Source organism: Cebus imitator, unplaced genomic scaffold, assembly GCF_001604975.1.
Source record: "Cebus imitator isolate Cc_AM_T3 unplaced genomic scaffold, Cebus_imitator-1.0 Scaffold444, whole genome shotgun sequence".
In the NCBI taxonomy this organism is placed as follows: domain Eukaryota; kingdom Metazoa; phylum Chordata; class Mammalia; order Primates; family Cebidae; genus Cebus; species Cebus imitator.
The window spans coordinates 3,455,667-3,467,441 of record NW_016107759.1 but is presented as its reverse complement, the minus strand read 5'-3'; the positions used below and the strand labels follow the sequence as shown (position 1 = coordinate 3,467,441).

Sequence of the window (11,775 nt, the reverse complement as noted above, 5' to 3'; positions counted from 1 at the left end):
CATTCAAGCCTCAGGTTACCAGGGACCACCGCAGGCTCTACTTTACACTATTCACATTGGTAACTAATGGGGAACTGTCCCCGCTGAAGAAGGACTAAGGCTAAGTCCAGAAGCTGTTCCATGGCCTTGTTAACACAATGTAGTTTTTTTGTTGTTGTTTCCTCAATGATTCAAATCTTTTTGAGACAATTATGTCTGACTCAAAATCTACATTTTAAGGTAAGTGGAAAAATCTCAAAGGCCAAACTCTATTTCACCAAACAGGCAGCTCAGTGCCCATGTACATAGACATGGGCCAGGCATAATAGATGCTCAATCAAATCCCAAGGAAACCTTAAGGAGTTATTTCAATCAGGAAACTGTGATGGGTAATATGTTTCTGGATGGGGTATTTTCCAACTGTTCTTTAAAATGGTAGTCCAGTCCTCTGCAGAATTACTTGTGTTCCTGATCATCTGTGCTCTACCATTTAATATCTGCAATCACATTTTCTGAGACAGTGACTTTAGGCTGTGAGAAAGATGAGGAAGGAAAAGGAATTGTGAGGGGAAACCTGTCTGAAATGACAGGATTGCTGGCATTTTTAAAACTTGGTCTATTCTGAGTCTTGCCCACACCCCCGACCCTGGTATAATCAAACATACCTTTGAAGAAAAAGTAAACGGAAACAGCAGGGGTTATTTAGATGCATTTATTTAACAATCAGGCCAGCCAGGCCTTGCAGTGACCTGATGAGATTTCAAAACCTTTGTTCTCAGCAAACTCCAGATTTTTTAATGTAGACAGGAACCTGGCGCCTCCTGCAGTAGAGATTTAAAAAAAATAACCAGCTTAAGCTTTACTGACAAAAAAGAAAAACAGTGGGGAAAAAAAGCTTCATATAAAGTAGAGAGGTTTGAGATTTATAATCTTTTATCTATCTTTCATTCATTTATCCATTCACTTACTCATTAATTCATCAAATATTTATTGATTACTATTATATACACTAAGGATACAACAGAAAGGAAAAATATCTGTCCTTACAGTTTTTACGTATCTAGTGGCGTGTTACAGTGAAATTAACCTCAAATCAATTGTTGCATTTTTTGCTCCTGATGCCTCTGCCTTCACCACCAGGTTTCTATCCAGGCTGATGCCTGGGCTGTTGTTGAACCTCCTAATTGATTGATGTTTCATCTTAGAGCTCTGGGGATTCATATCTGTGAGGTCTTGCAAAAGTAAATCATGTCTTTATTCTACATCATTCTTGCCAGATCTAAACATCCTCCCCTCCAGATAAAACCTCTCTGCCCCACACTACCATTCCAAACCAGTTTTCTCTTCTCTAAGCTAAATATCTCTAAATTTTATAATTGTTCCTTAGAAGAGTATTTCCAGGTCTTTAATTTTTCTAACCACTTTTTCTTTGACTATAGTGGCTTACAAAAATTTTACTTCTCTATTACTGGAGGACATCTGACTTCCATATACTTTTATACAGGCATTTATCTGGACCTTGTTCACTCCCTTTTTTTTTTTTTTTTGACAAAGTCTTGCTCTGTTCCCCAGGCTAGGGTACAGTGTGCGATCTTGGCTTACTGAAGCCTCCACCTCCCTAATTCAAGTGATTCTCCTGCCTTAACCTTTCAAGTAGCTGGGATTACATATGTGCGCCACCACACCCGGCTAATTTTTGTATTTTTAGTAGAGATCAGGTTTTACCGTGTTGGCCAGGCTAGTCTCAAACTCCTGACCTCAAGTGATTTGCCAGCCTGGGCCTTCCAAAGTGCTGAGATTACAAGCATGAGCCACCATGGCCAGCCGAACTTATTTTAAGTTTTTAACACTTTCTTGTCCCACAATCATTAACTGCTCATAATACTGATTTCCAAATCAGTTAGCATACATAAGCACACACACCCAAACAGAGTAAACAAAAAAAAAGTGCTATGCTTTTAACTCTGATTCCATAGATTCACTATCGACCTATAGCTCTTTAAATTTAAATTAGTTTAGGTAATATTAAATATTCAGTTTAGCAGTTGTACTAGCTACATTTACATTAGTGTTAATCACCTTAAGGCCACTGTTTTGTGGCTAGTGGATATGTATTAGACAGCATAAACATAGAACATTTCCATAATTATAGAACAAATGTTCTATGAGAAATTCTGGTTTATGGAAAAGAATTTGCCAGTACAGATTCCCTGCAAAGATATAGAAGGATGAGAAAAAGTCTTTATTGAATATATTTGCCAAGCACATAATGACCAAGAAGACTGATTTGCAGGCCCTTGTTTGGTATTATCTACTTGTCTCAAAGTAGGGTCAGCGTCTGGCTTTATTTATTATGTAATAAGTTTGGGACTTTTAATCAACAGAAATAAAAGGCAATGTCATACATGAGGAAATATGTTGTTTTTGAGAAAGCAACTTTTTTTCTCTATACCTAAATTTTCTTATCTGAAAATATAGGAAGAGAGGTGCTGTTTTCTAGTGTACAAATGTTCCTCCCATATTTACATATTTTTGAACAAACAAAGTGTAAGCAGAAACTCGTAGGTTTCAGAGACTAAGAGGATTAGGGTGTCCCAGCCCTCTGCTCATAGTTTAGTAATGCTTCACTCTAAATGTTAAGTGGCACTTGGAAATTTTCCAAGTCTCAAATCTATTGTTCTCTTGCCTTCTCCTCCCATTGGATGGAAATATGATGTTTGAGCTTAATGTCAAGAACATGGGACATGAGAAAACTAACAAGTGGCTTCAAATTCCTTTTACAAGTCTTGATTATGGAAACACATTCATTACAAAGTAGAATACCAAATGTTTTTGGTCTAAAACTTCAGAATATTAGCCCTCTCATCCTGGGGACCTATTTCCACAATACTTGCTAAACTCTGAGAATTTTCTGAAATGGTTTAAAACAGCGCAAGAAGGTTTGCATTATAGGAAAGGAAATTTATGCTGTGGAATATAATGGAAATTTACACAGTCATTTGAGCCTGAGTCAAAGTCTTTAACATCAAGTCAATCCCAGAAAAACTAGTCACTCGTGGAATCCCTTATATTTGTTTTGCTCAATCCACACCTTTATTTAACCCAGCATGCTTTTTTGATACTGCCAAAATTCAGAGCTCTATTTAAATAGCTTTCTATTTTTTTTTTTTTTTTTGAAATGGAGTCTCTGTCTTGTCACCCAAGCTGTAGAGCAGTGGTGCGATCTTGGCTCACTGCAACCTCCGCCTCCCGGGTTCAAGTGATTCTCTGCCTCAGCCTCCTGAGTAGCTGGGATTACAGATGCCCACCACCATACCTGGCTAATTTTGGACTTTCAGTAGAGATAGGGTTTCTCCATGTTGGCCAGGCTGGTCTCGAACTTCTGACCTCAGGTAATCCTCACTTCTCAGCCTCCCAAAATGCTGGGATTACAGATGTGAACCACCACGCCCAGCAGGCATTTATTATTTTCCTGGATCCTTTCCTGACCCCTTTCAATAACAAAAACTATATATTTCTGCTTCACTCCTGTTGCACTTTATTTACACCAAGTCTTCTGGCATTCGCCCCAAGTTATAAGAAGCCATCCTGTATGTACTTATGACGTTTTCTTAGTCATAAGCACAAGTAAGACAGGGAATATTAGCATAATGCTTGACACATGCTAAGGGTCCAGTTGCTGAGTGAAATAGGAAATCTGTGTGGAATCTATTTCTCTCTATCCCATTGCCTACATATGGACACTGAGAAAATAAAGCTTTATTGAAGCTGTCTTTCATATCCATAAGTAAAAATACATTTTTAATTGTCTAATCGATAGAATTTATATTTACATAACTGAGTGCTTTAAAAAACACAATCACTGCAATCATTAATTTTTTTAATTAATTAAAGGTATTTTTTGTATATAAGATTTATAAAAATCCAAGCTCTTGACTATTTTGCTGTAATAAAAAAGTGGGCTTTTATCATACAAGTGACTTTTTAAAAATAACATTATAATGCTAAATATATAAAAAGGAGAAAAAGCGATAATTGTTTTTGAAAAAAGTAAATATTTTGCTTCTCTCAGGGCGGGATTCATATTGTCAGTATATTTGAAGATAACTAACTTAAAATATATAGTTTAAAAGAAACTCAAGTTTGTACTCACTGATTTTCAAGACATAACATGCATTCATTGCCGTAAGTGACTCCATTAGTCCCGCAGACAGGGTTGAATATCTTGGTGCATCCATTAACTGTATTGTAACAGTTGGGCTAAAAATTGAATTAAACAGAATCATTTCCCATCATTCTCCATTCTTGAGTTTATAGCAGAATCTCTGAAATGGTTTTAATTTCTCTGGGGCATGACTGTGATTGAGAGAATGATAATGTGTGTGGTAAGAGAAATAACCTGAGATCTGGAGACAGAAAACCTTGTTTGAAGTCATGCCTCTGCTGTTTCTAAGATGTATGACATTACAAAGTCCTTTGGCCCTTCTGAAACTCAGTCAGTTCTTCTGCAAAATCACTATCTCATAGCGCTGTTGTGAGGTTTATGCAAGATAGGTGAGAAAATGTTCAAGTTTTACAATTACTGCGGGTGCCAGCATCTCTCAGGTTGGCCACACCTTGGGGCATGTTCTTCCTTGAACACTGCAGTCCACACACACTGGTCTTCTCTTAGGCACTTAAAGGCACTGGGCATCTTCCAGTGTTGGAAGGCTTTGCATTCTACTCTAGTAAGAGTTTATGATCATCAAACAGGACTGTTTGTCATTGTCCTAAATGCTGTCCTAGTGCCTTTGTGTATTATTCTGTTTAAACCTCCTAACTATCCTATGAATTAAGTATTATATTCTTCTTCAGGTGAGGATAATGAGGCACAAAGCAGTAAAATCAGCCAAGGCCATGCAGCTAAGGAATTCCTAGGTTCAGAATTCAAACCTAGACATTAGAATTTCCGACCTTTAGCTCTTAACTACTTCATTCTACTACATCTCCCCGCCACTTACGTTTTGCTAACACTCATTTTATTTATTTTTTGGCTCAAAATGACCCTTCACTTACTTAGGAGTAAGTGATCTGATCTTACTCCCTGATCTCTCTAACTAGGCTAAGTTCGTAATGGCAGCAGAACTTTTTCATAGCACTTATCACAAATGTAATAATGTATTCATTCATGAACGTTTGGTCTATCAGCTGTCTCCCACTAGATGGAAATGTACTGAGAAGAGGCACACTTTTTCCTCTGGTTTCCAAATTTACTGAAATTACCTTTTAAACAAAAAACACTATATTTTTCTAGAAGGAGAACCTAGTTTATTATTTTCTGTTGTTCATTATAAATTAGAGCTACACCTCGGTGACTGGGAGAGCTGTATGTCAACATGGTCAAACTGGCTGTAAGGAAGAAGAGCTACTTGGAGTGAGCTTGAGAAGGCTTCCACCCTAAATACTTACCTACAGCTATCACTAGTGTATATAAAAAACCCTGTCACAGTAAGCACTATAGCACTGTATAGCACTTGCTTACGCGTCAGTGAAACTGTCCTTCAAGATAAGCCTGTGGAGTGGAACTGCTATTACCGTTTGCATTTCACTGGTTAACCCTCCCTGGCATTCATACTACTGTTAACTTCAAGCTAAACTGAAAGGTGACAGTTAGGCTGCATTTTTATTGGATCAAACTGTTTCAGCCTGAGAAATAAGAAATTACAAATTTCTCTTTACCTTTCTTCCCTCGGGTTCAGCTCCGGTGTTACCTAGAAATAAACCAGACCTGTTAAGTTGGCTCCTAAATGAGAGAAGTCAGATCTATTCTTTGTCAGAATGCTCTGCTTTCATTGTAGACTGTGGCTTCTTTACTGGGCTCTTTACCCTTTCCATATTCTGTAATCTTCCAAAAGTATCCTGCACCCCTCGCCTGACAAAGCCTTAAAATAATTAAGTAAAACTTTGATTATGACCAAAGTATCTCGATTTAATGTTTTAGCAAGTTGATCAATTTCCTTGAAAATAGAAATTATGTGCTTACGGCTGGAAATGTATCAGGCACTGAGAAAATTAACTTTTGAACACTCACTAACATTCACAAAACCAGTTACTCGATCTTTAATCTTGCAACTAGTGAAGTATAATTTTTATCTCAGTTTACAGCTGTAAGTATGGAGAGTTTTTATAATTAGCTGTGACACAGTTATCACAAGCAGTAACCAGGTCTTCTGATGCAAAATTAGCTTTTTCAATTACATTTAAATCCCCTTTTGTAAGTAATGTTAAAAAAATAGAATTCTTTTGCCAACTCACCACAAATTCCCAAAGAGCTATTTCCAACAGTTGTATCATATGGACTATGGGTCCAACTCACATTTGTAGAGTTTACAGGTAGTCAAAATACCTCATCTGCATTCCCCAGAAAATAACAGAAGTTTTGCTGACAACATGTAGGGAATGATAACTATGGATGAGTTCATGGAAGGGAAAGGGAACTAATCTGATAGCATCCAAATGAGGAAATATTGGTAAAATTTAATTTTAATATTGACAATCTTTAAGGTGATCTGGGTAAGGAAGTAGCTCTTTATATCTAAATGTAATGAAAATTAGTGAGGCATCTATGATCTTGGTGAAGTTCCCCTGGGATAGTCAGAACTTGTTGTTGGGGGCCCACTGACTTTTAGAATCTAGTTGAGTCTAAAAACTGATGAGCAAGTGCTCATCACAGGCATGTGTTTATAATAATTAACATGCATGAGCAGGGGAAAAGGGAACACTAACTGCTACCATAAATATTCAGCTAATACAACAAACAACATTCTTCCTTTTCTTGGCAAAGTGCTGATTTGGCTCTCTGTAGGATCCTTCACTACATCAGAAGTGAAGTTGAAAATGTTAATAAATTGCAGTGATAAAAAGGAAACTGATCTTGACTCTGCGGGTTCAGAGTTGCCTGTCAACATTGTCAAGTTGCAGTTGGGGGTATATGTGCACCATCTATTCAAGCAGAATGTTTCCTTTCAAAACACTCTGCTGGTCAAAAATAATTTTTCAAAGTAAAACATGTAACTTTATTTGTAGTCAACATAATTTACATTGCAAGAAAATCCTAAGGAATCTATAAAAAAAAAAAAACAAAATTTTAGAATTAGTGAATTTAGTTACGCTATAGTATATAATGTAAATACACAAAACACAGTTGTATTTCCAGATACTGATAAAGAATACCGGAAATTGAAAATAAAAAAATTCCCTTTATATGATATATATTAGCTATTCAGGGATAAAGCTGACAAACTGTACATGATTCCAGTACACTGAAACCTATACAACACAAAAAAATTTTTAAATCAGCCAAATCATGCCTTTTATACCGAAGAACTGGAAGCCATTTTATCTGTTTTATGCAATTCCATGAGAATTTAAAATTTATAATTTGGCCTTACACATTAAAGAATTAGAAGTATACTTAAAATATTTTTACCCTTTTTTGTCTACCACATTCCTCCAAAGGGCCAGCCACATCACTAGAGAAAAATCACTTTATCTCTGGGCAATTCTTACTAGGAGACTTGCTTTCCTTACAGTAGGTTAAAAAATTCCTTCTAAAAAGTAATTCTTATCTGTTGATCTTATTTCATCTTATCCGGTCCAAAAGATGTCTCGAAGACCAGACTACATCAAAAATCCAGAAGATAAAGTGCTCCACAAAGCAACAGCTCAGAAAGGTTTTATTCAAATTTGAAAAATCTGCAAAAACACTTACCAGATAGACTCAACAGGACCAAAGCACTGAGAAGACAGATACCTGTTACCCTCATGGCTGAAATTCTGCGTCCAGAGGTCACTTGAAAACTGCACTGCACTTGCCACGTCTCCTCAGAAGCCTGGGACTGGAAGGGTCGTATGGCAGATGGCAGCAAGGCCCCACCTGCCAGACTATATCACAGATCTCCCTGGTTATTGATTGACTTTGTGTTGTAGCCTGGCCTCCAGGTTCTGGGAATGTCACCTGTGTAAGAAAGGTCAAAGGACCCAGGGGGGCCTGAAACATGCAAGACAAATATTTTGTCAGAAAAATGGTTCTGGTGGTTAGTTAGTTTAATCCCGAACTCCCTCTATGTTTGTGGGAATGCCATTCTGTTCCCAAGCTCGTTTTCTCCCCTTTGAGGTGATCTCAAAGATCCCTTCTACTCTGTAGTTCTGGATAGATGAGCAGGTATGGATAACTAAAAGGCCCTCCCCATTCTTTCTTCCTTTCCTCCACTCTTCCTTTCTTATTCTTTTTTCTCTTTTCTCTATTTTTCCATCACCCATTCACAAAGTCTAAAGTAGCTGATGGAGTGGCAGATGAGAGAGAGAGCGAGAGAGAGAGAGAGGACTCAGTTCCCTAAAGTGTGTATTCTGGAGCTAGAGGTTGCTTGTTGGGGCCACTTTTGCTGTGCTTCCGTGTATGACTCTGGAAACTGAAATAATAATAACATCTAACTCAAAGGGTTACTCTTTCATTGGAGACTGTGTGCTGGGTGTCTACCATGCATTCTTAGAGGACAGTTCTCCATTTTCTCTCATGTTTGTGTGTCTTATGAGTAGAGGTACTGATTACCTTTGTTTCAGACTATCTTTTTAAGGGGTATTTGTGCACCCTTAAAATAACCTTAGTAAATACGTAATTTCTCCATCTGCATCAAAAGGCAGGTTGGTTTACTGTTTAGCATAATAAAGTTAATATCTCCTGCTAGGGCAAAGCTCATGTTAATTGCCCTTTTTAAAAGACTTCAGGTTTTTAAGAGCTTGGCTTTGCTTTCCTTTAACACACTGTGCTTTCTCTGAGTATCACTTGATGCTCTTCATAGTGCCCTGTGGAAATCGGGGCTTGGGAAACCAGAACAAATTCCAACACTCTGGCTGTTGCTATGGAATAATTAAGTCCCTTATCTCTGAGCCAGGAGTCTGTGCCTTCTGCCAGAAGCCATTGTAATGTGGCAGGCTAACTTCTTACCCTCCAAGCAGGATGAAATCTGAAATCCTTCCCAAGTCATGACAAGAACTATAGTTATCTCTTGGGACAAATCAGTAAATAAAAATAATAATCTCTGTCTTCATGGAGTTTCCATTGCATTTTTGTTGTGGGAGACAGGTGACAAAAAATAATAAATTATTATAAAATGTATCAGATAAATATTATGGATAAAACGATAGGAAGGATAAGTGTGCTGGAGGGTTTGGGAGCTATGTCTCAGCGTCATCAGAGAAGGTCTTGCTTTTCAGGTGACATCAAACAGAAACATGAAGGAAATGAGGATTCGAACTGTGCAATTATTCCAAGGATGTGCATTTCAGACAGAGAGAATAGTAAATGCAAAGGCTCTGAGGCTGACGCTGGCTTGGCATGTTTGAGAAATATCCAGGAGGACAGTCTGGCTTGAGCAAAGTGATCGAGGGCAAAATGGAAGATGAAATAAAGGAAGCAGTGAGGGCCTGTATCTAGTGCAGGCTAGAGTCAGGACTTTGGTTTTTATCACAGGGAAGCTTTGGAAGTGTTTAGTTCTTGACACCGTGACTTGGATATCTTACAGATACCTCAAATCTCATATGTCCTGTACTACTATTGTAATCTTTCACCACGATATTTTTGTCTTTATTCTCCCTACAGCTTTTTTTCTTTCCAGTAAATCACTCAAGCCCAAACCTCATTGTTCTCCCTGCTACTTCCCTTTCCCCTTTCTGTGCATCATCTTCCACACTTTGCTACTAAGTTGTCTTCTTGGATCCATGTACAAAATAACCTCAATCCCGGACACTTCTCATCAGCTTCCACTGTCATATCTAAGATGATGCCACCATGTCCCCCCTGGGTTTCTGCATCTCCTTCAAAGAGTTTCTCGATATTTACTGTTATTTCTTCCTTAAAGCTGCTGCTCTTAGAATGGTGAAGGGATCTTTATGGCTGCAAAGTTGATAATGTCTCTGTCCAGTTTCTCATTGTTCAAAATACTCAGAAAGAATTTAGGTTCTACATGACTTGGCTCCTTACTGTGTTTATTCTCCTTACTGCTCAATCTGGTCCTTTCCTTGCTACATTGGTCATTTCTCTGTTACACTTTACTAGGACCAAAAACAAAACAAAACAAAACAAAAAAGCTTTTCATCTTCTAAGGTTAAAAGGTTAAATGGTATTTTCTCATGAAGCCATTCTTTCTTTACTCCTTTCTGCATCTAGATAAATCCATCCTATTGTATGATTTCATAAAAGCCTTCATTGCTTTTAAAATAATTCTAACTCTATAGCTCTTTGTATAATTATTACACATCTTTTTACTTTAAGGGAGTAAATACAGTTGCTTTATTTATTGTAGCACCTAACAAAGTGTCTGGGAAATAGTAGATACTAAATAAATACTTTCTGAAAACATAAATTAAGTGAAAAATGCATATATTTCTGAAGATCAAGATTTATGCCTTGTTCATTTCTGTGTCTCCAGTGCCTCCAGTTGAGTAATTATTCATTGGTTCATCATTTGGCCTTTTATTCGTTCAACTATTAGTATATTCAAATATTCATCAAGTCCCTGCTATATAAAAATTTTTGGCAGAGTGCTAGGGAAATGAATATGATGTCTGCCCTCACGGAGTTTAGTCTTAGCATTGATAGCTCTTGGTTGAATCTGATTTGATTTGATTTGAAATGAAAACATATTGGTTCTTTTTGTCTCAAATCATTATTTAAATGGTAGTTTTGTTGCTAGTAAGAAACTTCCGATAACCACTGAAAAGGAGTGTTAATATGTGAAAAACTGATTTTTTTCTTGTGTCTCACAAGCAGTGTGGGGAGAAGGGAACTGGCTGGGATTTGGTAACAGAAACTCTTTAGATAATAGTAACATCAGTAATAACTTTAGATTTAGGCCTGCCTGATGCCAAAGCCTGGGTTCACTGTGAAAACAAACAGTGCTTTTTAAACATTTTGACTGTGAACATGAAGTAAAAATTTTGGAATATGGCCTAGTATATGTAGACCCATGAACAGACAAACACAGTTGTTAAGAAAAAAAGTCTTATTATATATGAGGACTCTTGATACTTTTTTATCCTATTCCATCTCGGCTCACCAACCCTAATCTGCAATTAGAAAAACATTTCACTAAAGAAAGGTATTCTGTGGACCCCAAACAATCTTGTTTTTTAAGTCACTACAATACTAAGAAACAATTCTAGTTAGAAACTGGCCCTAAGTTTGTAATAGGAAATGGGCTTGTTTAGACAGCAAGTTAAAGAGGATAAACAAAGCCCATGGAGACAGGGGCCTGTCTCCAATTATAAATCTGCCATTTCAACTGTGACATGACTGGGTAAAACAGTGTTCTCAATTACAAAAATACACATACAGTATTCTTTGGTGTGAGAATAAACCTAGAAACTGTAAGTAAATATTGTGCAAAAATATTATTCTTCACATCTCCAGAAATTGTGATTACTGTCTAGTAATAATATCACCCTCCTTGCACGAATTAGATTAATAGAAAATATATTGAGGCCTCATATGATCAATTCTTGGCAGAATAAATATTGTTTGCCCTGGGAGATAAGGAGTGCACTGACCAGAGAAATCCTGCTACCGTGCTAGACGATCAGTCATATTGAATGTGTTCACATTGCTCAACCTTGTGTAAATTTTTTCCTTCTTTACCTCTCTGAGTACATATTTATGCATGTCTATCTTTGAGAACTCAAGCAAACATATTATGACGTACTCCCCTCTGATTCAAGGGCTAATTATTTACCCGAGTAAAGAAAGATGACAAAACTCAA

General features: G+C 37.2%; 1 protein-coding gene across 1 annotated transcript; it reads right to left on the bottom strand.

Moving 5' to 3' along the window:
- Window positions 1-675: 675 nt before the first annotated feature.
- SPINK1 (serine peptidase inhibitor Kazal type 1) lies at window positions 676-8,008 on the bottom strand. The gene is made up of 4 exons (XM_017511169.2): window positions 7,730-8,008; window positions 5,698-5,729; window positions 4,133-4,239; window positions 676-800 (listed from the first exon to the last, which is right to left on the bottom strand). The coding sequence occupies exons 1-4, from the start codon at window positions 7,782-7,784 to the stop codon at window positions 755-757; spliced, it is 240 nt and encodes a 79-aa protein (XP_017366658.1). The 5' UTR covers window positions 7,785-8,008; the 3' UTR covers window positions 676-754.
- Window positions 8,009-11,775: the final 3,767 nt, after the last annotated feature.